The 27,754-nt window shown below is 42.9% G+C and overlaps 1 protein-coding gene and 1 long non-coding RNA gene across 9 annotated transcripts; one reads left to right on the top strand and one right to left on the bottom strand.

Moving 5' to 3' along the window:
* Positions 1 to 378: 378 nt before the first annotated feature.
* On the bottom strand, positions 379 to 27,687 carry CCP110 (centriolar coiled-coil protein 110). Of its 8 annotated transcripts, none has more exons than XM_081169420.1 (15): positions 27,036 to 27,687; positions 20,454 to 20,611; positions 19,910 to 20,038; positions 16,558 to 18,178; positions 15,310 to 15,437; positions 13,762 to 13,945; positions 13,385 to 13,512; positions 12,238 to 12,354; positions 11,316 to 11,417; positions 9,588 to 9,704; positions 7,958 to 8,052; positions 6,017 to 6,079; positions 5,813 to 5,872; positions 3,538 to 3,620; positions 379 to 855 (listed from the first exon to the last, which is right to left on the bottom strand). In XM_081169420.1, exons 2-15 carry the CDS (start codon positions 20,592 to 20,594, stop codon positions 803 to 805), a joined length of 3,021 nt encoding a protein of 1,006 aa, XP_081025546.1. In that variant the 5' UTR covers positions 20,595 to 20,611; positions 27,036 to 27,687; the 3' UTR covers positions 379 to 802. The 8 variants fall into 8 exon arrangements, with proteins under 8 accessions (XP_081025546.1, XP_081025547.1, XP_081025544.1 ...); XM_081169421.1 differs by lacking the exon at positions 27,036 to 27,687 and adding an exon at positions 26,207 to 26,501 and having other exon boundaries at positions 20,454 to 20,606; XM_081169418.1 differs by lacking the exon at positions 27,036 to 27,687 and adding an exon at positions 26,207 to 26,500.
* On the top strand, positions 3,627 to 5,449 carry LOC308573164. Its single transcript, XR_014001980.1, has 2 exons — positions 3,627 to 4,001; positions 4,380 to 5,449. It is a non-coding gene; the product is annotated as an uncharacterized lncRNA (long non-coding RNA).
* Positions 27,688 to 27,754: the final 67 nt, after the last annotated feature.

Genomic DNA, 27,754 nt, shown 5'->3' with positions numbered 1-27,754 from the left:
AAAAGACAAACGTGTAGTAGCAAAAGAAGCCTCCTAAATAACTGTTGTTACTATATTTTATATACACTTTTGTCCTCTTCGTATTTAGGGAGGGAAACTGGCAATTCAAAGCTTTGATTTGGTGAGATAGGGGTGCTGACTGCACATTCAAATTTGCCTACTACAAAAATCAAATTTACCATGGCAGGTGAAAGCAGCAACCTGTATTTATGCTGCGAAGCTAACAGTGCCAGCCACCAAAAATGCTTGACACTTCTTGCTGCAATGAAAGGCCAAAATTTGCCTCACTGACTTTCAGTGGGGCCAAAGTGGCTTAGACTTGAGGCAAGGCTATGCATGGTTAAAAGCATGGCAGCTGCCAAAGACAATCAACACAGCTGAAGCTGAATGTTTAATTAAATATACGGAATGATATAGACAACTGTTAATGAAGAATGTTACAAACTGCCATTTTGAGTTCATTTGCTGCCCTATAAAGAGTGCAGCACAGGTTCAAGTTTGCAAAAATGTTCTCCTAAGAATCACCACATACATATTTTCCTGAGGATGCACAATGTAGATCACAGTTTCGAGTATAAGTTAATGGATACATGAGGGGGTTGATACATGCAGGATAAATGCTTCTTCAAGTTTGTTATGCTGTCCAGTTCCCTTTTCATTCTGGCGGCTATCTCTGAGAAATCTCGTATCACAAAACGTATCCTTGTTGATTCAAAGCATCATGTGTGACAGCAGGAAGACCAGAACCAGTGGAGAACATTTACAGACTGATCAGCCGCTTAGCCAAGAGAATGCTGCCTTCTTAAGTTGTCACAACATTTGGCTTCTTTCTTTGGGTTTTTCCGGCATATACTCCTAAAAGCAAAGGGGAAAGAACATTTTTTTAACTGAAAGTGTTACTTATTTAAAATGCCTACTGCGTGTTATAAGCAAGCAGTAATAATGCCGACGCAGATGAACTATCCCTTTATAAATCTGCATTTCAAAACTGTAATTGTATAAACACCTTCAAAAAGTTATGTGAAAACTAACCACGCTGTGCATAAATGCATGGCAAAAAAATAATCAACACCGAAGAGCCATTTTTCAGTTTCTTCTGTTGTTAGTTCTATGTAGCAGCTGCTTCAGCGCTCAATAATTGAACTTCAAGGAAGCAGGACAGGTCCACACCAAGAAGGCTTTATCAGATGGAACGGGCAACAGCCTTCTATATCCATAGTACAGTCGTACCTTGGAAGTCGAATGGAATCCGTTCCGGAAGTCCGTTCGACTTCCAAAATGTCTGAAAACCAAATCGAGGCTTTTGATTGGTTGCAGGAAGCTCCTGCAGCCAATCAGAAGCCACGGAAGCCCCGCTGGATGTTCAGGTTCCAAAAGAACGTTCACAAAGTGGAACAATCACTTCCGGATTTGTGGCGTTCAGGAGCCACAACATCTGAGTTGCACGGTGTTTGTTTGGGTTCCAAGGTACGACTGTATAGGAAATCCACGCCTTCACATTAAGTGCAGAAAACACACCTGATAAGAGCCATAAAAAGTATCCAAATCCAGAAATATTCCTTTGTGGAAATTCTAACTGCACAGTCTTGAAATAGCAGAAAGCTGAGGCAACAGCAGATGGATCAAACCATTGGAAGCGCACACTGAGTAAAAAGAGAGCATGAGCTTGTGATCTGTGTAAAATCCCCCCGTGACCTTCTTTGGAGGAAGTGTCACACATGCTACGTCCTGGAAAATAAAGTTCACTAAGAAAAATTGACTTCTGCTTCACATGGAACACCAACATTCTTGCATTTGGCAGGGACGAATTTGCCCCATCCTTCAGTTTGGAAGAAGAGACTAGAGTTGGTCTCTCCCAGGGGAGGAGTTATTTGCTCACTTGGGCTTGGATGCTCAATCAGGCAGGGTGAACTGGGTGACTGGCTGCTTGTATGGCTGTTTGGGCCTTGATTCAGCTATTTTGGTCTTTGGTGCATGCAGTCCTCCCCCCCCCCCCCGCCCCAACATTTAATCCTCACAACAATTCTGTGAGGCAGGTTCGGCTCTGAGAGGCAGTGACTGGCCCAAGATTACCCAGTGAACGTCCAAGTCCAGGTGGGGGCTTGAAATGATCCTAATATACCCACAGGTTTGGATCATTTGTGCATGTTAAGCCTATAGGTCTAATTTTCAAAAACAGTGCTTGAAGATGATGATCAGCTCTCAACTACGGAAGTGGAAAAGAAATGCACGTAAGAAATAAAATAATTATTATTGCACGATTAAAAGATCTAAAAACAAACGATGGAAAACTACGTGCAATGCTCAAAGTGGAGGAAATGACAGTAGCATAGGGTGCGATTCAGTGATCTTGAGCTTTTCTACCACTAAAGAATGCTTTCTATACCTATCTGTTTGCCACAGGACCAGCATTGGACAAAGCACTAAATCAGTGGCATTCCTCAAGTGTTAAATTCAAATACTCAGAGGGCACAACGCCAGCCCATGTCCTTTGCTACGTCTTTCCCATCCAAGGAGGCAAGAGCCTCAGGACGGGGGAGAGGAAGGAGTGGGTGGCACAGGTGACAACAGGTGGGCATCTCCTGCTATTGGCAGAGTCCTCGTCCATTTCTGGGCCCGATACACCATTATTCAAATGCACAGCTGCTTCCTATAGCGTTTGGGAACTGTGGCAAGCTGGTTTGATTTACCGCCGGTCTTTGTATTCCTGCTTCCATTGGTGCCCATTGTTCCTTACGGAAGAGCTAACCTGAGAACCTTCAACTAAGGGAGGATATAAATAGCTGAAATAAGTAAAATTCGTGTTTTAAGAGGATGAATACCTGAAGCAAGGTATTCATGGCACGACTGTGAAAACAGAATAAGCCAGCCGCAATGGAAAAAGCGGGAGGATTCTTTCTGCATTATTTTACCCTCCTTTTTTGCAGATAAAAATTGACCTCTTTAAACTCTTCAGTCTACAGGACCTCAAAAACAATAGGCATGCACAGCATCATTAGTAGAATATATGGTAAAACAATACTTTTTACTTACCATATTATATATACACACACATACACACACATATATATTTATAAATATACATGTGTATATTTATGGAACAATATATATTTACATATGGAGCAATCATGCACAATAATGTAAGTGAGGAGTGTACGTGTGTTTCAGCCAGGAAGTTTATTTATTTTAAAGCACAATAGTATTCAGGCACCCCAAGAGTATTAATTGCAGGTTATCTATGCAAAACAGGAATACATACCATTAAAAAAATTAGGAATGCTCTGTATCTGAAGCTTTTCCAAGTGTGATTATGCTGGAGTGTGCAAGTGGACTAAAATGAATCTATTGTATTCATGCAGTTGGGTGATCACAACTATGCTTTGCATTAATTTCAGTCAGGGTTAGTTAGTATAGCAGAGCTAGAGCATAGCTGGTGCAGCAACTGCAGAAACATATGCTACTTAAGCCTCTTTATATGAACAACTTACTCTTTTCTTTGTTAAATAAGATCCAAGCACACTTTTTATTTTTACACACCTGAAAGGGCCTTGTTAGACACTCTGCTCTCTGAGGGCTTCTTTCTATTTTGCTCAGCCCCCTTCACTGAGGTCTTAGGGGTTCTGATTGAATATAAAAGGAGTTAATAAGTCACTTGCATCCAAGCTAAAATGCTGTTTCGAAAAACAACAACAATAATCAAAAATCGTTCTTTGCCAGAGTATTCCACAACAATACAATAAACTACATGGCATTCTGCAAATGTTCCTATTGTGGAATTCCCATTAATTAGGAACACAATAGCATCAATGTTATTAAAAAAACAAAATAACCCCAACCAGTTGATTCATGTGTTTATTCCCGACTATGGTTTGGCAACACATGAATAACTCTCATGCTCACACACTCCCACGTCACGCTCCGTTTTGTTTAATTCACAAGATTTCTATATTGCTTGATTACAGTAAAACCTAAAAGACGTTTACGAAAAGAATAAGACCAAAGTTAAAAAAACGCTTAAAGCAATTATTTTTAAACTTTAAAAAATTACCGTATTTTTCGCTCTATAACACGCACCCGACCATAACACGCACGTAGTTTTTAGAGGAGGAAAATCCGTAGGCATGCCACCCGTAGGCATTCCCTCCATAACACGCACAGACATTTCCCCTTACTTTTTAGGAGGAAAAAAGTGAGTGTTATGGTGCAAAAAATACGGTAATTAAAACAAATGATGAGCTAAAAACCAGGTTAATACACATGTCAACACTCTACATGACTGGATTAGTAGGTTAATAATTGAGTTCTACACTTCTCTGCTGTTTTAATTAGGCAGTCCTACTTTAATTTAAGCTGGTTTGGAGTTGGAGGGGAAGCGACAGTAGCAGCTCAGTGCTAAATAACCTGTTTTGTGTGCAGCAGGTTCCAGGTTCAATCACTGGCATCTGCAGACTCCCATTTGAAACCCCTGGAAAGTGGCTCCTTATCAATATAGACAAAATGGAGCTTGACAGAACAATAGTCCAGCAAATTATAGTCTGTGTGATCCTTCTAACCCAGGACTACAAACTATAGGTTGATCCTAGCTTGCAATCCAGCTTTGTAAGAGCCGGTTTTGTGGTTTGGATATAAACTGCGGTTTCTAGCTGAAGTGCAAGTAGCTGACTAAAAATAAAGCATGAAAGAGAAGGGAGGGGAGGAGGGAACATGCAAGCACGAGGCTTTGCTCATGTCAGTGCCAAACCATGGTTTTTAAAAATCATTTTTACTCATTTTTAAAAGTGCCCACATGATCTTTATAAACAAAACGTATTTTGATCAAAGGAAGAAAAATGTAACTGAACCAAAATTACATTGCAGGGAGCTATAAGATTGCAAATCGGAGACAAGATGAACCCACATGGCTAGATATTACAATGAAAACTGGAAGTTCAGGTGCCTTATTAGCACTACATCTTTGCACTGGTGCTAACGGTTTTTCATAGAACTCAAAAGATATCAGAATAAAGTTCTGATGTCCCCAAACAAGTTTGATCCCACCTTTTATTAAACCAATTTGGTATTAGGGCTAAGCTTTCAAACTGCAAATACAGTCGTACCTTGGAAGTCGAATGGAATCCGTTCCAGAAGTCCATTTGACTTCCAAAACGTTCAGAAACCAAAATGTGGCTTCTGATTGGCTGCAGGAAGCTCCTGCAGCCAATCGGAAGCCGCGGAAACCCCATCGGGCGTTCGGGTTCCAAAGAACGTTCGCAAACCAGAACACTCACTTCTGGGTTTGCGGCGTTCGGGAGCCAAAACGTCCAAGTACCAAGGCATTTGGGATCCAAGGTACGACTCTACAACTTATTCAGGAAGAAATGTTCTGCTTATTACTCTAATCCCAGCTAGTCCAATAAAATAGGCACCATCTAACCCATTTGGGGAGTGTATCCATTTTTCTTTCAGGCAATCGTAAGCAACACTCCTCAGAGTCGAATTTAGCCTGTATCCTTCCCTCGCAATATGTACCACGTACACCATTATTATTATTATTATTATTAATATTTTAAAATACTCTTTCATCTTTGAAAAATATCACATCACACATGGCTTTTGGAAACCCAAGTCATCTCCTCTAGACACACACTGAGCTGTAGCCAAACGATGGTTAGGTACTGTTTGAGAAACAAGTGCAAAAGTGCAGAAAACAATTCTTTATTGTTGCTTTTTAATTGTTAAATCTTTTCGGGGTGTTTCATGGAAAGTGACTCGTAAATGCAATAAACAAACAAATAAAAAGCATTTCAGCTACAGAAAGTAAGTGTGCTCTTACCCTTGTCTGTAAAGGAGTCTTTGAACAGGAGCATTTTGACCCTGGTTTGGCTGAAGAACTCTGTAAAGGAAGACTTATCATTAGAATCTTACAATCAGACAAACTATATTCCTAGAGAGCAGCAAAGGTCATGAGGGCAAAAATAAAGTAACCATTATATACTGCACGGAGGGGGGGGATTCAAAAAATACTATTTTTACAAACCTGTTTTCTGGCGTCTTCTGTTTCAAAATTGTTTTTTTATTTGGCATTCCCATTTCGGAAGGCCTACAGAAAAATAAAATACATAGATATATGCAAAAGAGCTACTGGGATGGTGGGATGGAAATCAAGTAAATATTTGGTTTTATTTCCCACAGCTACCTAAACAAGGAAAGTCAGAAATTTGAATGCTCTACCAAAGAAGAGGGAAACCTACAGCCTGCAAGCCTATGAGGCCTCTTCCTTTGGCTCTACAGCCACTGTCCCACTTGTGTGGGGCAAGGAAGGATGGGGCTTGGGTGAAAGGGGATTTGCAGTCCCTGCCCATTGCTAGAGTGCCTGCAAAGCCTCTTGCACAGCACTTTCCAAAAGCCTGACTTCCCAAGCGCTGATTGCCAGGTGTTTGTGAAGCACTGCGCTTTGAAAGGTGTTCATCCCTCACCTGGCAAAATCGGCCTATGCGGGTGGGGACATAAATAGCTGGCCCACGGGCCAAGAAGGTTCCCCATCCCTTTTCTACAAGGGAGTACAGTGGTACCTTGGGTTACATACGCTTCAGGTTACATATGCTTCAGGTTACAGACTCTGCTAACCCAGAAATAGTACCTTGGGTTAAGAACTTTGCTTCAGGATGAGAACAGAAATCATGCTCTGGCGGCGTGGCAGCAGCAGGAGGCCCCGTTAGCTAAAGTGGGACCTCAGGTTAAGAACAGTTTCAGGTTAAGAACGGACCTCCAGAACGAATTAAGTTCTTAACCCGAGGTACCACTGTACAGTAATACCGAACACTGAACAGGAAGTTGCTCCAAGCATTTAGTGTACATAGCAATGATCCATGGTCTTGCTGGGATCAAGACACAATGCTGGTAACAACCTTAATCATAGTGAAGACTAACCAGGGGTGGAACTTATAACCATGATTTAAACCCTGTTTTGAGTGGGTTGCTCAAGAGACACACTGATTAGTCTTGGCCATGGTTAATTTTGGTGCTGAACTGATCCACCCTAGGCTAAGGGGGAAATTTGTGCCAGGGAGGAAAAATGTGTTCCAAGGATCACAGGGAAATGGCTGAGCATGGTTAGAAGAACATTCTCCGAATGCAGCCCAATCACCTTGGAAGAAGAAAGCATATCCAATATGTTCACAGATGTTTTGCTACCAGTTCTCTAGATAACTTGCATGTAATTTGCTTCCTGATAGTCTCTTCCTCACTCTATTTCCTAATGTAGTGATCCAGAAGCCAGACAGTCTGGCTTCAATCCCTCTGCAGTAACTGACATCTAACCATGCTGCAGGGCAGAATGTATGGAAAGGGCAAAGGAAAGGGGCAAAGGACAAGGGGGGGTGTAAGGTAGGAGAAAGATAAGGGCCTACTCTAAAGAGATGTGCAAATACTTGCAGCAACCCACTTGCTCAGCAGACCAGAATAAACTGGGAAAAAGCTGGAGGGGTGTGCAACTTGGCTACAGCAACAAAAATCCTGCACTCAATCGGAAGCCACATCGGATGTTCAGCTTCCAAAGAACGTTTGCAAACCGGAACACACACTTTTGGGTTTGTGGCGTTCAGGAGCCAAAACGTACCCGTACCAAGGCGTTCTAGTACCAAGGTACAACTGTACCTTGGATCAATTTCAGTGTGTCTACTCTGAGCAGAACTTAGCTGGATGCGCCCTGAAGAAAGAATCTGGCAAATGTTCTAGCTATTTTATATGGAAGAACATCCTGTATTAAGGTAATCCGTCAACAAGAGTTCCGATTCCTAAGTTTATGCCGATCAGGATACATCGCTAAAGAAGTATTAGGCAGGAAAATGTTAGAACAGAAACTTAACTTGTTTCCTTCCCTTTCACAAGAATCACAGACGACTTAACATGCAACAGGCTATTCTGCCCACACATCTAGCCATGCACATCTAAATACATCAGCATATGCTTCCTTTACCGTTTCCCCACATACTTCATATATTTCTTCCTGTCCAGAGACTTCTGTGTAGCTGTAGAAAGTGTTGCTCTCTCTCTTGAGCCCTTTGCTTTATCCTACGCAGGACAATTTTAGATATTAGTATTGCTACTAATAAAACCTAGATTCAGACCAAAGCATAATCAGTACACATCATGTTCTAAAGGCTGCAGTACACATAATGGGACTTTATCCTGCATAGAGACACTTAAGATGGTGCTTGAGGTTTCCCCCCAGTTCCACACATTTTTATCAATTGACTCTCTGAAGAAATCCGGTTCTTACTTTTTTATGCTAGCTTAATGTTCCCAGAGGATTTCAGGGGGTCCGAACTGAATTTAAGACAGGTTCTGCCCTACATGGGATATCATCATTTATCTGATGCTGGGAGACTTGACTGTCCTTTCAGGTTTCTCTCTCTAAATGCTTTTTGGATTTCTGCAAACTTTGGTTTTGGGTTTTCCTCAATGATGTAGATACTGCCCCCTTGTTTATTAGTGGCCCATTTTCCCTACAGCCTTGTAACCAATGACCAGCTTAGCTTTGCTATTGGGGAGAATTGTTCCCTACGTGTTTTTATTTATTTATCTCTTTTATTTGTTAAATTTCTATACTCCATCTGAGGATCACCAGGCGGTTTACAATATAAAAACTCAAAAATATATAAAGTAGCAACAAACAAAAACAATACCCCCCAACACAGTTTAAAAGGCCATAAACTGTTTAATCAGACAAAGGCCTGGGAGAAGAGTGTTTGTGGCAGCCTAGAGAATAATGGGGATATTACCGCCCCACACAGGGCCCTCTCAGATTATTTCTCATCTAGGCTTCCACCCCTTCACACTGCTGGTGGGGGCACACCGGATGGAATGATCCTCCCTAAATAAAATAAGTAAGTAACTAAATAAAGGCTCTGCACTGAAAACTAGACCATGAGGTCCAATGGTTCTCCTAAGCTTTCCAGCACTGGGAGAGCTGAGAAGTAGAGATTGCCCCTTCTGTTCTGCTTTAATGTCAGGCCTCATCTCCCTCAACTCTCATCAGAGTGCCTCAGTGGAAGAGATAGGAAGCAAGACTCATTTCATCAACTTTGCTGGAGCTGCAACTCCATTGGGCACCTCCTGTCCCTGAATTAGACCAGCTAGTTGATAAAGAAACACATCTGCTTTCAAATTGGTGCCGAGTTTTGATTTTCCTCTTCCCTCCTGGTTCCGTTTTCCTCGTGTGTTGTGCTTTTTTAGACTGTAATTTTTTTAAGACTGTATTTATTATTATTTATTATTATTATTATTTAGACTATAAGCATAAATAAAGGCTGTCTTGTTTTGGTTACATGTAAGCCTTTTTGGCTGAACAGCAGGGTAAAAATAATAATAAAAAATATTGGTTGAATAGTGTGTTATCAGATGTGTTGTTATTTGATGATTTGCCTGAGCTCCCTGGAAGAAGGGGGAAATAAAAAAGTATTTCTCATGAACACAACTGTTGACCAACAATTTTCACCTGAAAGCAACCAGTAATATGAGCAATTCAGGGTCACAAGAGGGGAAAAAATGTATCAGTGCAAAAACTAGTTAAACATATTCTTAAATTAAGCAGTGCTGCAACATACCAGTTGCCGGAGCATTTTTTCTTTGCGAACCTCTCGATCATGACTCAGGATACTCATTCTCTCAGACACTTCCATTTTGAAGAAGATATCATGAATGTCATACAAAGCTGCTCGCAACTGTGGGAGAGAAGAAACACCTATGAAATGCAATGGCAATGAAAGCCAGTGTGGTGTAACAGAGTTATACTGTGAGCTGGGAGACCAGGCTTTGAATTCCCACCCAGCCATGACACTCACTGGGTAATCCTGGGCTAGTCACTGTCTCTCAACCTACCTCACAGGGTTGTTGTGGAAATAAAATGGGGAGGGGAGAACCATGAGCTTGGGGGTATATAAAATGTAATAAATAACTAAATAATAAAATAAAAGGCAAGTAAATATTTTAAGGCGTGCCATTTAGTTATTTCTGTGAACAACTGGATCCCACACAGACTGGATCTCAAATGACTCAGGGTGAAGAAACTAAGACAGAGCTGACAGTAGTCCAACAGAAATCAAGTCACTCCATGGACCACCCAAGGTCAAGCATTGATACTAAGCTGAGCATAAGATGGAGATATAATCTTGTGCCTCTCTTGAGAAGCCATTCAGGGCTAGAATATACAGAAGGGATGAGAAAATTTGCCCAAAGGAAGAATTCTCTGAAGTGTCAAAATATCTGTATCACTACAACAGAGGTTCAATTTAGACATCTTCTCAAATCATGGTTGAAAGATGCTCAACTACGGTTTGGCATTATGTCAGAATTCGCAAACCATTGTTTGCAATAAGTCAATAAAGCAAATTTAGTGAAACATGGCTTGAAGCGGTTTTTGCAAACCATGGTTTGCACTAGTCATGGTTTATAGAGACATCTGAACCAACATTTGTGATCCAACACCTCTGGGGGCCACAGGAATGCCAAGCAGCTCCAAACCATGGATTGACTCTTGCACGTTTGGAAGCTCAAACCACTGTTGGAGTTCTAAACTGTGTCTTGGCATGATGCATATGGAAGGGGGAAAAGGGAGAGGAGGCATTAATGCAGAAGATAAACCTTCAAAATGCACAAAATTGATTCATTAGGCCCAACAGGTTTCAGGTAATTACACAGTAAACACTTTGTAAAAGAGAATTTTGAGAACAGTGTTTTCTTTTATAATGCCTTAATGAAGGGTCTAATCAAAATTGAAACACATTAGGCCCAATAAACCTCTTTTCTTTTATTGCACCAAGAGGCTTCAGCTCCTCCTGCCCCATGACATATGTTGACCCAGTGTAGAAGTCAACATTCAAATTCAATGTCTGACAGAGAAAAAAGTAGTTACATGGAGTTTGTGTCCCCTCTGCCTGCCTGAAAGGACACTTGATTCCTATGGGTATCTGTCCTGGGACTGCAGAATCAAAGGGAAAGGACAATCTGGTATCAGCCAAAGGAATAAAAGCCACCAGTAGATAATGAAGTAAGAACACCAGCAAGAACAGGTGAGCAGGGCCAAACTGCTTATAGCTCACCAGCAAGTTCTGGCCTTGAAGACCTGATCTCCCCCCACCCAGTTTCCTTGTGTCTCATCGCTTTTTTCCTTGTAAACCTGATGGGCAGGGCCTGTCTTCTTATTCTTCAAGAAAAGGATGTGATCTGCCTTGGAAGACAATAACTATCTGAAAAGCAGGCCAAACATACAGTAAAATAATATAATTTTCACTAGCATAAACTCATAAAGGTGTGCATTTCAGACTATACATCACCTGAGCGGCCACTCTCTCCTGCAGGTTAGCATCTTGAGCTGAAACACTTCCTCTCTTTAACGGAGCTTCTGACTGGAAGTTTCTAATGAATTCCATTGTGTCCTAAGAAAAACCCACACATGTCTGACTCAGCAATGGGGGGGGGATTCATTTCCTATTGAATTAAAAAGCAAATCACCAGCAGATTGGAGGGAAGAGGTTACAGGGCTACGAGATGTAGGAGAAGATCTATTGCATCAGCTGAAATTACTCCACCCCAGGCTTAATGCACAGATGGAGGACCTTATGGCTCTCCAGATATCGTTGGCAGTGCAACTACTATCATTTTTTATCACTGGTCACGCTGGCCAAGGCTGTTCAAGAACATCTGAGAGGTCACAGGTTCCCCATCCCTGGTTTACTGAAATTGTTCTTTTCAAGGCCTCCTGATCATGTGCACACAGCTCTATATTCTGCAGCTTTTCTTTTTTTTAACCTATACTAAATACATGGTCATACTATCAAAATCTGCCGGTAACCCTCCAGCAGTTCAAGTGCACTTCACAAGTAAAACTACGATTTGTTTTAAAAGCTGCCTTGATTCCCAGAGACTCTCGTTCTGGTGTTGTGTGATGGAGGGGGCAGTGGTCGAAAAACCTGCAGCCTTCCAGAAGTGGGGATTAAGACTCACAGAAGACTGCTAGGTAGTCTGTGTTGTTGGTTGAGAACTGGAGGAGGAGCTGGGGGAGGAGAAAAGACAGGAGGGCTTGGCATGCGGGGTGGGGGATATAAAGAACAGCTGGGCAAAACAGAAGAGGGAAGCAGCAGCGGCTCCAGTTTCAGAAAGGAATCTCTAATTTGTAAAATGGCTGTTGCAGATAAAAAGAAAACCACATGCACAGTGTTGATTACACATAAGGTCGGACTGCAGATGGCTCCTTACTTTCACAGTTTGCCTAAGCTGCTTCAGCTTCTCTGTTTGCAAGAGCCTGCGAGTTAGAAATCCTTTTGCCAGAGCAGAGATCTTGTTCAATTTTCTTTTCATCTCAGGGCTGTATACCTTAAAGAGAAAGAGTAAGATGGTACCATGTAATCAGGAGTTGATATGCTCTCCCCTGCCACACACACACATTTATGAATGGCAAGGAAGAAGAGAAGGTATTCTCCCTCTTGCGTAGCATCTAGGTTGACCCAGGGGTCATCCAACAAGGCTGAATGTTGGATGATTAAGGACAATAAGTACTTCTTCACAGAGTGCATTGTTAAAACTATGAAATTGGCTACAAGATGTAGTGAAGGCCACCAACCTGATTGGTATTAGATTAAATCCATGGAGGGCAAGGCGATCAATGGCTGCCAGAAGTGAAAGCTCTGTTTTGTCTCCAGTACTGGAGGTGCCTCTAAATACCAGTTGCTTGGGAATGTAACTAGGGAGAGAGAATTTGTGCTTGTCCTGCTTGCAGCTTCTAGTAAGTATCTGACTGGCCACTGTGAACAGAACGTTGGACTAGACTGGCCTTCGTTCTGAGCCAGCATGACTCTTAGGTTCATTTTACATTTATCAGTTTTTGTAATTTGCACATTTATGAACTGCTTCACAATCGAAAGTGACTGAAGCCATGTACAATAAAGTAAAATTTCAAGTGAACTCAGTGAGCTAAAAGCAATGAAACTATTTCTACAATTGTACACTTACTATTCCATAAAATGGCATTGCTTTTAACAAATTAGCAGAGTGGAGTTCAAATACTGTCCAGACTTATCACATTCTGTTGCTCTCTTTGCCAAATCTGGAGTCAAAAGGCTGGACTGAACTAACCTTTATTCAGGGTAGAGGTACTGAAAATAATAGATCTAAATCAGTCATAACCATTAGCTTCAATGAGTCTACTCTGAGTAGGACTAACACTGGATACAACCCATGGAGTCTGTATTTACATTTAATAGAAATGGCATATTGAAAGGGGTGGAGGCAGAGGAAGCAATTAACACTGAATTTATAAAGTTCATAGAATATTAGCAAAATTCAAATAAAATAGCTTTTTCATCAAAGCTTTACTATGTACTCCTGTAAATAATGAGTTCCTCACCTGAGACCATCTCATTTTACTCCTGTTAATGGACCTGGTTGTTAAAACAGATTTTCCACTTGCTGGTGGTTCCCAAAGGTAGAATGGAGATTCAGCGGTCGAACCAGGCATAGTGGTATTGGCAAAACCTGCATTTAAAAAATCATGATTAAGTAAATGAATATCCAGAAAAAATGCCCATGTTTTTCATACTCACTCATTTTTGGGGTGGGGGGAAGCAGGGGAGAGAAGGAAAGAATTACTTTTTGCTCCTAAAATCTCCATGTAGCCAGCACATAAAATTCCATTAAAAATTAAGGCTGATCTAAAGAGCAAGTTCTTCATGGATTATTTAAAATCAGGTTGCATATGAAAATCAATACGCTTTCCATTTTTACCAGCACTCTCTGAGCTTGTGCTGTGGATGGTTTCCACTCGAGTCAGCACAGATTCCAACAAGCGAGTGTCACTGATCCTTCTCCACTCCAAATCCTTCCCACTGCCAATAGCAATTTGGGGAATGTCCGTTTCAGCAATTGCATTGTTCTCCCCTTTAAGTCTCCATTCCTGTTCTTCTATCTCCTGAAGGATGGAAAAAAATAGATTGGATTACAACAACAAAAAAATGGAAATGCCTCTATTAAAACCTTCACAAACAATACCCCAAATGGTCGCCAATCAGTTGGTCTGTCCACATGCAACGGTGACCCTACACTTGTGGAACTTCCTCCTCTGCAAACTCTGCTTGGCTGCCTTCCTGGCAGCCTTTATGTAAACCCTAAAGTGTGTCTAAAAAAATAAACTACCAGGGGACGCATGTGAAAGTGAGCACAGATGAAGTACAAAAGCAGGCACAGCCAGAAATGCAAATCTTCAAGGCTGCCATCCAAAAGACTTTTCCATCGACTATTCTATACTATATGCAGCTTTAAAATATATCGTTCATTGTTATCAGGATCAGTAAGTGGGATTAAAAATGGACAGGGGGCCCTGTAGGTCCCAGAGTTAATTCCCCCCACAAAATGGGCAAATTTGGAAGGAGCCTACAAATAGCTTTTTGGAATCACAATAAGGGACCCATGGTATGATCAGGCAGAAAAAAGGAATGGCTACTAGTTGTGTTCAAACTACAGGGTCCGTTTACCTCTGAATAGCAATTAATGGGTATTCAGAGCAGAGACTATGCTGTTGTACTCAGGTCCTGCATCTTCAATCTTAAGTGCTTCCTCACTTCACTACCACCAAAATTTTAAGGATTCTAATAGGACCTCTTAGGGTGCACAAGAACTTGTCAAGTGCTCTATTTATTTTCATACCTAAACACACACACACACACACACACACACACACACCCCTTCTCAGATAAGCACAGTGCAGCTTACATACAGTATGTAGAGAGTCTTTCATCCTGGAATCTTAACTTCAGCAGCACAAGCAGACAATATCTCAGCCCATGTGAGCTTCTGCAGGTCCTGCAGACCGAACCCAACTCATCCCTTCCTTGTTCCTGAAGTCTCTCCATTTGCTAACGCAAATGTGTTTGGCGGCAGACACACACTGAGCGTAGCAACTGTCTGCCTCCTGCCCATGGAACGATTCCCAACAGCTTTTATTGCCTTTTGGACACAACTCTGAAAGCATACATTAATTATGCCACAGCCTCCTGGGAAGCCTTCCATCTCAGTATTAAAATAGCCCACCGACATGACCTGGTGCTTATTTTGCAGTACTTTAACAATGGAGAGTGTTGCTCTACCTGGAGGCTAATGCGCATGCTTAACTTTTGTTCGGAACCAAGATGAAGATGAGTTTTCCCCCCACCCAAACTGCTCTCAGTTTAGATTTGTGGCTACTCTGGACGCAGTACCAAGAGACAGAAACACCATCAGCTTGTACAGACCAGAGTCAAAGGTCTCCACTTCAGATATTTTATCTTGGCTGCTCACCTTCTGCAGCCTTTCTTGTTCTCTTTCTTGCTCAGCTATCAATAATGAGAGTTGCTGAGCATGCTGTTCTTCAAGTCTCTTCCTCAGTTCTTCAAAGGCCAGCATTTTCTGTTTTAGAGCTTCCTCTCCTAAAAAGGGAAAACATACAGAGAGCGACTGTTAAGATTGATTGAAAAGGAAACCTGGCTTCTTGCATCACACAAAAGTGTCTTCGAAACCCTTTTTAGAACAAATTCTGACCATCCCCTCATGTGAGTTTGCCTTTTTGTACGGATCCTAGGCCTTCGTATGCTTCTATAATGAGAAATTTTATACATTAATAATGAGAAATGTTATACGTTAACAACGTTTGTTGTTTGTTCCCATCCTTTTATGGATGCTGCTTGTTTCTGCCAATATATTGTGATTAAGAGTCATACAGCAATCAGCATTTCCCCCACATTTCTACCCTTTTATGGGCCTAAGCCCCTTAGTACTCCTAAAATAATCAACATGGGACCCAATTCTCATTTATAGATTTTTAAATCATTGGAAAAACTGAGGTTTCAACATTTATGGCATGGCAAAAGAAAGCCCCCTTGCAATTGCTGAAGTGACTGTTAACTGGTTTCTCCTAAGGCTTTTCATTAAAAAAATAGTAATCCTGTAGGTATTAGAGATGGTCTGATTAAAGCCAGCTTTGGCTGCTCCGATTAGCTTTCAGAAAAATCCTCCCTGAAGTGTTTGTTGCTACTCAAAAGCTGCAATCCAAAACCTACTGACTTTGAAGTGAAGCCCAACTGAAACCTATGGGACTTGCTGTCACCTAACAGCTTTGGATCAAGGTAAAAAGCTTGCAAGTCTACAGACAGGCCAAGCATCAACACACTCACACAACTGCTAGAGTTCTAGAAGGGTCCCCCTAGTGCCAACACTTTCTCTAGGCACCCTGCCACACCAAGCAGCTATGAGCTGCCATTTTAAGTTTCTCGCAATGCCCTGGAGTGCCTGACATAGCATCCCTCCAAGGCCTTGTGTAAGAATTAAAATGGCAGCTTCTCAAATGTTTGATGCTACCACCAGGGAAACTTGCAGCTTGGGGGTGGGGCTGCCGACATTGGATGGGGTCCACCAGATAGCACTTTGCTGTGGGCCCTCTAACCCTGGAACTGCTCCTAACCTACAAACCCAAGTGGGCCGATAAAAAGTACCCTCTGGACAAATCTTAGTCAAACCAACCGAGGCTTGCTACAGAGGGCATTCTCTCACCAATGGCACTCCTTTCTGATGTTTCGCTCTTGGCACCAGACACAGATCCCTCAGGACACCTTTGATCATGCAGCCGTCGCTCTCGTGCGCTGCTCTCTGCTGTCGCAACAAAAGGCATGTTTTCCTTCTGAATGCTCTCTGCGTCCAGCTCAAGCCTACGTTTCACCTTTTCAATCCCGCTCTCTGAAGTCTGCTCATTTCCGGGAGAAAGATTTGGGGTATCCATCTGATGCCTATGCTGCGTTTGCATCAGTAAGGGAGATGGCTTTTCGACATCGTAAGATTTATTGAGTTCTGTGGGCACGCCACATTTGGCTTTCTCCAACAGGCCGATTTGCTTGTTTACGTTGACATTTGTTGTGTTTTGCGCTGTAATGGGACAACTGACCACATGAACTTCCTGTGGACTTGGATGTGAAAGGCAAGTACCCGATGCCCTTGTTCCATCTAATACAGACTCTCCTTCCACTGTGGCACCGATCGAGAACCTTTTGTTCTCTCGTTGAGCAACAGAAACCTGGCACACTTGATTTCGTTTGCCAACCACCAATTCATCGCAGATGTCCGAAGAGCTCCTGTGAAAAGTGTGCATTTTGCCGGGACAAGCAAGAGTAAAATCTGGAGTCAGTTTTGGCATAGGATCGGAAGCAATTTGCCGGTCACCAGCGTCTTGCGTGATCAAGTCCACAGCTCTTCCCTTTTCTTTAGGGCTTAATTCATAAGCGTTTATTGGGTTGCTAATGACAATGTGCCCCATTGAAGAAGGCCTTGGGCGTCTTCTGTGCATTTTGGGGCTCACACTTGGCTCTGGACTGGGTAGTTTTGAGTAAGAACCTGTGAAACTTCTGAGAATGCTACTGTCACGTTCAAAGAAAAAGGTGGTTTTGATGTCTTCATCTGAATCCGAATCCAAAACAGGAGGCGTGCCAGATCTCATTGGTATATCCACTTTGGAAAAGCTGGGCGATGCTACCACACCCATACTACTTTTGGGGACTGAGGTACTTTGCAAAGAAGTATTGGATTTAGTCATATTTGATGGGACCATACAACTTCTGCCCATCAACTTGCCCCTCTCTTTTGCTGAGTCGCTCATTTTCACAGCATCATTTTCTTTGTCTGAATGGCTTTCACCACCACTTCTTTTTGAACTATTTCGCATGCTACGCCTGGTCTGTTCTCTCTGTATGTACTCTTTGGATTTTTTCAGGAGGTTCTGCAGACTCATGACGTAAGGATCTGGGCCTTCTGCATCAGGGGACACCGTCTCAATGCCTCCTTTCTTTACAGTATCGCTTGAAGACGAGAGGTTTATTGGATTGGAAAATAAACCTTCAGGGGAAGATGGGTTTTCAGAGGGGCTGGAGCAAATGTCCTTTGGTTTATGAGGGATAAACTCCTCAGTTACTCCAGGAGAGTTCCCATTTGCTGCAACATGTAAGTCTGCTGGCTCAACCTCTGGTGCCGTTTCAGGTTCTGCAGGCTCACTAAGAAGAACAGGACTTGGCAAAATGCTGTCTGACTGCATAAAAAAGCCATTCAACACTTTGGATTCTAAATCCAAAGGAACATTCTCTGTGTCAGGCTGATCCAAATCACTTTTAATGGACGATTGCTTCATCTGTAAGGAGGGAAAAGAATGGTGTAGGCTGTTCAGATGTTAAAAGTTATATGAATACAAGTTACTAGAACAGGTACAAAAAATGTATGGAGCAGGCAGACAGGCCAGGATCCAAAACACATACACCCAATTCCACACACTCAAAGGGGTTTTAATGTTTTTGGAACAGTTTCACCCATTCCACTCCAAAGAACAAAGCACATCAAACGGATTGTAGAACGAAAGAATGTCAGAAGCAAGTTTTTAAGACATTTGCACCTGCTGGTAAAAGGAAAAGAATCTCACTGATTACGTAGAAGACTTCTAAGCACATCTGTAACAGCTCAGTGAATCTCAACAGTCAGATCAGCTGGCTTGCTCACTTAGCAAATAAAGGAATAAACAAAGGAATAAATGCATTTGCATATCTAGATACATGTGCTAGGTGTACGCATCTAGCTTTTATCCGCTAATTTTAGAGAGCCAACATGGTGTCATGGTTAGGGTCCTGGACTAGGTAGCAATTATGCCTTTGAATACTGGTTGCTGGGAATCACAAATGAGGAGAGTACTGTCATACACAGATCCTGCTTGTGGGATTCCCATGAGCATCTGGTTGGTAAATGTGATAACAGGTTGCTGGACTGGATTGGCCTTTGACCTGATCCAGCAGGATTTATGTTTTTAAGTTGCCTCTTTTGTTATAACCTGTGTTAAACCAGTCAACTTAGCCTGCTTCACACTTCGCAGTAAGGCAGATGTAAGCTCATTGTGAACATGCCAGCTCATGGAAGGAGTTCAGACCTTTTCAGGTCAGCATGGAATGTTGACTAAGCCAAAGCTTGCTTAGAGTCATGCCCCAAACCAGGGTTGTGGTCAAGGTATCTCCTCCTTAAACACAACTGGTTTCTATAGGACAAGTATTAGTTTTAGACTGTGGTTAAGGAAGAAGAGACCTTAACCACAATCCTGGGTTTGGATGATGCCAAGTCAACCTTGGCTTAGCTGCCATGCTGCACTAAGCTAAAAAGCTGAGGAGTACATTTGGCTTTGAATGACAGGCCAACATGAGCATTGTGGTGAAACCTTAATGAAACCAATTAGTTGGCTGGAAGCTGAGGAATTAAGTTTAAAAGGCTTGTATTAACTGCAGGGTGTTTAGAAGAAGGCTAACTGATTAGTATTTTATCCTCAACACATGCTCCTATCACATCTTTCAACTCCCAAGCTAGGTAATGGTTGCCATGCACCCAATCATAAACATAGCAAGAAAATGAATAGCTCATGTTTGGTCCCTATTATTACTTAACTGAACAAGTTGAACACAGGCTCCATTTAGCAAGTGAGCTAATTCAAGGGCTATAGAGTTTAGCTACAAGCCGAAACATTCTTTTATTGTGCCTGTCAAGGACTGTGAAGATCTCATTCACAGCATCCAGCTAGTATAGCATTAGTTGCACAGCCTCTCTTGCATACAAGCCACAATAACCAGTCTTCAATATTTATAGTGTACTAACAGCACAACCTGATCATGTTTAGTTGGAAGTTAACTGCATTTTCTAACCGCTACACTGATAAGCCACTTTATTTACCGTAACTTTATTTACTATAGTTACTATTACCGGGGCTATTCAATATAAAAGGAACCATGGCGATTACAGTGGTGTGGAACAGCAAACAAAATCTATCTGCTTCCAAATCAACTCAGACAACTGCTGTAACTACCTTTTCAGAAAGGCTTCTCAATCTCACCTGCACATTTTCCAGAATCTCCTGAACACGATTCAGCAAGGCTCTTTTCCTGGAATTCTGGCGCCAGAGTTCTAAATCCAGCGCTTTCTGTCTGTCTTGTTGTAGCTCCTTTTTTTTCTCAAGAGTAAGCTGCAAAATGAAGTCAGGGAAAGAGGGGGAGGAGATAAACATGTACACATTTAGAGAAGTAGCCCCACCCCTGACATAACCAAGCAGAGCAGCGCTGACCTACTGCATATTAAAGCAAATGAAGCAATGCACATTACCATCTAAAGAGGTTCTCCCTCTGTTTCCCTCCACCCTCACCAGTAAGATCATTAGGCTCAGTACAAAATCACCTAACTGCACCACTAGTTATGTCCGCTTGCAGTGAAGTATTTCTAGCGTAAACATCCTTAATTTCAATATACAAAACAAAATGTTTGCTCCCAAAACAATTTAGGCAGAACGGTAACCTGCCTATTACCAACATGATTAAGGCTTACTTGTTTCCTTTTTAATATGCATCATTACGAAGAGTTTGGAGGTGCAAAAGGCATCTTACCAGTGGAGAAAGCACAGGAATGCCACTGAACTGAATAAGTGAAATATATTTGTGCTGAACAGATGGAGAGGCTTCTCTCTGCAGTGGGTCGCCTTGGATCTTTGCGAGCTGCTTCTTGCAGAACTCCTCATAATCCTCCATTTTATAAGCCAACTGGGCTGCAAAGAGAAATACTGTCATTCAAAATAATAATAATAGTAATAATAATAATCAAAAGTCAGGATGCATGCATAGATAAGTTTCAGAAAAGCAACCCAATTCCACAATACAGTTGCTCTGTAATATCCTGGGAGGCAGGTCACTGGATAGGAAACCATGCCTTCCAACATTGCTACCACTCTATTCGACAACACTCCAATGGGATTAGGAAAGGAATTTTAAGTACCAAGCCAACCACTTATGGATTCTACCTTGTGCATGGTTTCATAAAGTCACTTTGTCTGCTCTACATGCATATATGCAGGTAATGTGAATGACTAATAATAATTTTTATTTATATCCCACCCTCCCCAGTTGAAGCTGGACTCAGAACGGCTAACAGCAATAAAAATAACACAGCATTCTAAAATCAATTCATTTTAAAATCAATTCAAAATCAAATTAATGGCAACCATTGGGCTAGAGTTCTGTGAGGATTACCAAAGGAGGGGGTCAGACTGTGCCTTGGCCAAAGGCCTGGTGGAACAGCTCTGACTAACTTTGTTCAATCCATACAGGAACTAGCTTCCCCTCTAACAAAACTCTTCCTATCCCATACATGGAGTATACAGGTGACTCTCAACTTGCAATAGAGTCGTGTGTAGTCAAAACACACTGGGTTCAAATGGTGGGTAGGATTGCCAAGGTCTTTTTTCCCCAGACACCCGCCCGCTTTCTGCCCCTTCTTTGGGTTTTTTTGCCAAGTGTGCATAGCTGAATGTGAAATGTGTGTAAAGTTGCACACAGGCATCCGGCCACTACAATTTTTCTATCTCCCTTTCTCCAGATTGTGCCTAGGACCCCACATGTCGCCAATTTTCTTCTGCTAAATAAGTATTTTGTGATACCTAAATCCATGTTTCTTGGGTTTCCAAATGTGTCCTCATCCAAAAAAAAAATTTGATCACCCTAAGATAATCAGTATGCAGGAAGCATTATGCAATACGCTACACAATGTAGCTGGATTTTTCTAGTTGTGAAAATTAAGTGAAACGTGTCTTTTAAAGTATTTTCAGTTGAGAAAGCAAGATTGTCACCCATCCGTGTAACACACTTGAAAGGTATCATACTGGAGGGAGACTACAGCTCAGCAGCAGAGTACCTCTTGCATGCAGAATAGCCCACTGTTCAATGTCCATCATCTCCGGTTAAAGAACGACCAGATCAGGAGACGGGAAAGACCTCTGTTGGAGACCCACCACTGGAGTAAACCGTAACGCATAGATGCACAAACTATGTGACCTGGTGCAAGTCAGCTTTCTCTATCAGCCTTCTTTGCCCCCTTAACCAGCACGACTCTGCAGTGGGAGTCTCTACCAAGTCACTAGAGGATGAGAAAATTCCAATGACAGCCAACAATCTAGAACTGCAGCTGCTCCTACAGAGTGCCAAGGAACCGGAATGCTGTGAAATAATGGGTGCCTGTTATTGTACGCCAACGGGCTCGAGTTCTTGAATAGGAGGCCATCTCTTAGAAAGGGCAGGCAACATCCTAAGTAGAAGATTTCTGGGAGTGAGCAGGAAGAGAATTCCTACGTTACTTCAAGCAGCACACTGGTTCAATTATATCATATTTTTAAAAAAACTTGATAAGTGCACTGCAATGTGCCCTATGTTCGCTGTCACCCGGGGCCAATCTGAGCCAAGTCATTCTGATTCCCATTTTACAGAAAGAAAACTAGGGTGAACAAACAGTGAGACCGCGACTTTCCTAAGAACACCCAACGGTAGCAGCTTCACATATTCTAATTTCCAAATTAATTCTGTCACATGCGATGGTCACATCTGCACATACGTCACTCTAACCATAGGTTATATGAGCAAGATTCGTCATGATGGCATTTCAATGCAAGTGTTCACACCAGGATAGCTCAGGCAATTGATGGGTCTCAACAGTCCCTTCAAAAAGGACCAGTTTAAACTATGTCAGCTCCTTGCAGTGTTTTTTTTAAGTCATCAATTGTATTGCTTTTAACCAACTGGGCAGTTAAACATTCAATTATTACAGCATCTCAACAACAGTGAACTCTTGAAACAAACCATTTACTGAAGATAATCATTTCTCCGAATTAACACACAACTGATTTATTATGATTACTTATATTCTGCCTCTGGGGCTGTGGTTTACATAAATAATCAAAATACACTGAAATCAGGAAAAAACCATATCAAAACATAAAAACTCATTAGGATCCTTCCCACTGAGCAAGCTGGTTCTATTCTTTACTGTAAAGAAAACACTATTGATAAAAAATATCAAGAGACGTATGGGATCTTTTCAACTGCACTTCACAAGATACATTCCAAAGGTATAGCTCTAATTAAGAAGCCATGAATGAGTCTGCAAATAATTAACTGATCTAACAGGAGTGGGGAACCTTCCAAGGACCACAATGCAATAGTGGGCAGGGCCAAAGGCAAAAGTGGACGGAGTAATTAATAGAAATTTTTACCTTTGGTGAGTTTCTACACATACTCACATATCTATCCCTCTCTCTTCTACCCACCCTCTAGCATAATCAGAGTTCAAGGACCCATTCCAGTCAGAGCAGGGCCAGTGAGCAATGTAGCCTGTGGAGACTCCAAGAGGTGTGGAGAACTGCATTCAACACCCAGGGCTTGATGTTTCTGACTCTGCTCAAGTAGTTTTGGTACTAGCTCCACGCCCAACTCCTATTCACCACGAGGTACCAAATTGTCAAGGAAAAAACAAACCCCCACACCACAAGGGCAGGCGTGGCCATAATATTATTTAGCAACAATATAAAGTGATCTCAAACTCTTTGCAGAACAACTGAAATCAATGGACTTAAAGAACTTAAGCCCATTTCAATAGGTATGAATAGCACTGGATATCACCTGAAGTCCTTGCCCAAAAGCAGGATCCTGCTACTCAAAGAGTAGCCACCTTGCATCATTCTATCTTCTACAGTCTTTCCAATCAAGGCTTTAAACAAGTGTAATACTTCAGAGAACTGACTCTGAGCATGTGCTGAGTACCATTATTTTCCCACTGAATAATAGGAGTCCATCCCTCACAATTAGAATTAAAACAGCTTCCCTCAAACCTAGCTCTCTCACACCTTTATCAATATACAGTGGTGCCTCGCAAGACGAAATTAATTCGTTCCGCAAGTTTTTTCTTCTTGCGAGTTTTTCGTCTTGCGAAGCACGGTTTCCCATAGGAATGCATTGAAAATCAATTACAGTGGTACCCCGCAAGACGAATGCCTCGCAAGACGGAAAACCCGCAAGACGAAAGGGTTTTCTGTTTTGGAGGCGCTTCGCAAGACGAATTTCCCTATGGGCTTGCTTCGCAAGACGAAAGCCCATAGGGAAATCTCCGGGGACCTGTTTTAAATTGCTGGCGGTCGGGAGCAAAGACTTTCGCCCACAGCCGGCCTTCAGAAGAGGTCCTGGACCTCTTCTGAAGGCCGGCGGGGGGGGGGGGGGCAAAAGTCTTTGCTCCCCCCCGCCTGCCTTCCCAGGACAGCGGAGACTTCTCCGCTGCCCCGGGCGATCTTAAAATGCTGGCGGGCGGGAGCGAAGCGTTCGCTGCCGACCCCCAGCATTTTAAAATCTCCCCGGGACAGCAGAGGCTAAGTCCCGCCCCGCTCAGGATGGCGGCACAGAGCTGCCTGCCGTCCCGGGACTGCAGGCAGGTCTACGCCGCCATCCCGAGCGGGGCGCTAAGTCCCGCCCCGCTCTGGATGGCGGCACAGAGCTGCCTGCCGTCCCGGGACTGCAGGCAGGTCTACGCCGCCATCCCGAGCGGGGCGCTTCACTCCCGCCCGCCAGCATTTTAAAATCTCCCCGGGACAGCAGAGAAGTCTCTGCTGTCCCAGGGAGATTTTAAAATGCTGGGGGTCGGCAGCGAACGCTTCGCTCCCGCCCGCCAGCATTTTAAGATCGCCCGGGGCAGCGGAGAAGTCTCCGCTGTCCCGGGAAGGCAGGCGGGGGGGAGCAAAGACTTTTGCCCCCCCCCCCCGCCGGCCTTCAGAAGAGGTCCAGGACCTCTTCTGAAGGCCGGCTGTGGGCGAAAGTCTTTGCTCCCGACCGCCAGCAATTTAAAACAGGTCCCCGGAGATTTCCCTATGGGCTTTCGTCTTGCGAAGCAAGCCCATAGGGAAATTCGTCTTGCGAAGCGCCTCCAAAACAGAAAACCCTTTCGTCTTGCGGGTTTTCCGTCTTGCAAGGCATTCGTCTTGCGGGGTACCACTGTATTCTAACTTCTGAGGCCCCTCCCAAATCAGCACCATCGCTGCTCCACAGCTGAAAGCACAGGGATCCTTGTACGCATGCAAAGATCTGTGGACGGGGCACCAAGCCAACAATAGGGTTAGAAAGAGGAAAACAATGGCATTAGAAAGAGGGAAACAGGACAAGATGTCTTCAATTCTTCCTTTAAAAAAACCACGTACGTAAACGAAGCAAACAGTTTGGGATGAGAGGGGACATGTGCAGTATGTACAAATCTAAAATGAATCAGTGGGGGAATCCTGTATGCAGGTACTCAACCTACCCTACATCTTGGTCTCTGAAGACTTCCCCCTGTTTCATGGAACTTTTCAGCCTGCTTCCACATATTATGTACTTACACACACAAGCCACACCATCCCAACTCAGTCCAAGACCCACTGAATTATGGAAATGTTGATAACATTTACACCCCACATTTTCCATAAGAACTATAAAGCAGCTTACAGTAGAAACAGGAAAAAACCTTTCCCCCCAAAGCACCAAAGTTAAAAACAGCAATAATAGAAAAATTACACAGAACTGTAATATTGATAAACAGCAGCAAAACTCAGAAATGAAAGTTCCCAGCAGTTCTTAATGCAAATTCTGCTCCAGTTGTCCTGTCAAGTAAATAAAGGGACCACCAACTACAACCTCCTTCTCAGGTTGCTAACTCTTGAATAGGTCCCTGCCTTTAAGAGCAGAGAACTGGCCTGCTTCAGCCATGAGCAGGTGTGGCACATACCTATTGTGTGTCTATCAGTTACAATTGCATTGTATATTGCAGAGTTATTATTTTTACTTTATATTCTATCTGTCTGGGTTGCTTTTTAAATGCTGCTTTGGTTGATTATTGTATATTATTCTTAATAATAATCATCTATAAAGCCACCCACCAATAAACACTCCCATGCAAGAAACTACTGAAACACACAACATAAAATGTTTTTAAACGAGCATCCAACAAAAAATGCCCTTGCATAGATGCACCGACAAACTAGTTCACAGCACAAAAAACCCATCAAATAAAAAAAGGCCTAATATATACCATTTCTGGGTTTAATTCTTAAATAGGCCATGCTTTCGCAGAGGGCAATAAGCATTTAAAATACCAGAACATTATTATCCTTATGCATTTCAAAGAGAATGACCATTACCTGAAGCGCTGTTTAAAACGAAGATTACCAGATTTTTGTCAGTGGCAACTTTATATATGCATTTCTTTCTTTTTTTATATAAAAATAATGAAACCTACAGAATATAAGCATAAAGGCATAAAACACGTTTAACAAAGAGAACATGGGGCGTTCCTTCACCTGCTGCTTTCTGCAGAACAAGACGCCGCTCAAAGGCGTACAGGCCGAGGCAGCTCGCTCGGCTCCTCTTCCCGGTCAGTTGGCAACCCTCCTGCTTTTGTGAGCGTCTCTCGGCCTCTTCCCCTTCAAGGTTGCCACCGTCCCCGCTTCTCAGGGAGCGCAAGATGCGCGCCGCCTCCGCGCGCCTCCTCCAGCCAGGTGGCTCCTCCGCCGCCGCCCACAGCCGAGCGGGACGCGCTCCTCGCCCGCCACGGCCCGGCCCCTGGCAACGCCAAGCCTGCCCTCCGCCCCGACACGAGCCCGCCTTCCAGCTTCCGGCTTCGCGGGACGAGAAACCGCGGCAACCAGCCGCCAACGGCCGTCTCTAAGATACCGCGCTGGGAGGAGAAGAAGGGAAACTACAACGCCCACAAAGCAAGGCGGGGCCCGCAAGGGCTCAGAACGCGGAAGCTTGCGCTTGGCATGCTGGGAGTTGTAGTTTTTAGGAGCTCGCCGAGGCGTTTCGGTTTTAATTAGAAAAAGAGCCAAGGGAAATAAGCGGTATCCATGTTAATAGTGTTTTAATTCCCACAGGCTTGCTGCAATTTCTATGATTCCGAAAGGATTGCTGTTTGGACCCCTTATTTGCCTCTGCTTTGCTATTTCTATCTGTTTTCTGTGATGATTTTGTTTTATGTTTGATTTTGCGTGATAATAATAATACGTAAAAGTTAGAAAAACGGATTTGGGTTTATATTGTAACTTTAGGTTGTGAACTGCCCTGAGACCCACATATTTATTTATTTATTTAATCAATAAACAACAACAGCAATAGTAGTAATAGACTTACGTTCACCATTGTGTGCTGCAAGTTGTAGCCACGAGCCCAGCTCAAGAATTTAGGTGTGTTCCAAAGGAAGGAATTCCCTCCCTGATTTCACTATTACGCCTTGCTGACTCGTCCACATGTGATGTGGCAGTTTCACAGGGCGTCAAGTCCCTCTTTGCCCCTTCCCAGAGGTAGATGCTGAGAACCGCTGCCTGCATCCCGCATCAGCCTCAGCCAGCATGGCCAGTGATCGGGGTGAATGCCAGGTGTAGCATCCCTGTGATACAGTGCAATTATACAGCATCTGTCTACACGAGAAATAAGAAATACACGAAGTCCATCAGGACTTCCTCCTAGATATAGAATTTCAGCATTAGTAATTCTTAGTTGATCAGTTTGTATTTTCTTCGTTGAGGGTGACTGCTTCGTAGGGCAATGGGGGTCAGAGCCAAAAGCCAGTGGGGCTACCCGCTTTCCCTTTGGAGATGTGGTCTCCTGACAACGCCTTCAATACATTGCTGCTCCCAAGACTGTTTAAAGGACTTGGGGGGGTTATTGTTTTGTTTTGTTATTGTTTTATTGTGTCTTTTGTGTTTTCATTGTGTATTTTTATGCTGTGAACTGCCCTGAAATCTTCGGGCAAAGGGTGGTATACAAAAGAAAAAAAACAAAACGGTATCATAGTGCCCATTGAAGGAGAAAAAACAAACAAACAAACAAACAAACAAACAAACCAACAA

The sequence above is a fragment of the Podarcis bocagei genome (assembly GCF_964188305.1).
Source record: "Podarcis bocagei genome assembly, chromosome: 14".
Taxonomy (NCBI): Eukaryota; Metazoa; Chordata; class Lepidosauria; order Squamata; family Lacertidae; genus Podarcis; species Podarcis bocagei.
Note: the sequence above shows the minus strand (reverse complement) of the source record. Positions and strands in the feature narration are given on the sequence as shown.

Coding starts and splice junctions, on each gene's coding strand:
- CCP110 (XM_081169416.1), bottom strand. CDS start 21,793: ATGATGGACATTGAACAGTGGGCTATTCTGCATGCAAGAG. Junction 8,053..9,587: donor AAAAAATGCTCCGGCAACTG/GTATGTTGCAGC, acceptor TGTCCTGCGTAG/GATAAAGCAAAGGGCTCAAG. Junction 5,873..6,016: donor CAGAAGACGCCAGAAAACAG/GTTTGTAAAAAT, acceptor CTTCCTTTACAG/AGTTCTTCAGCCAAACCAGG.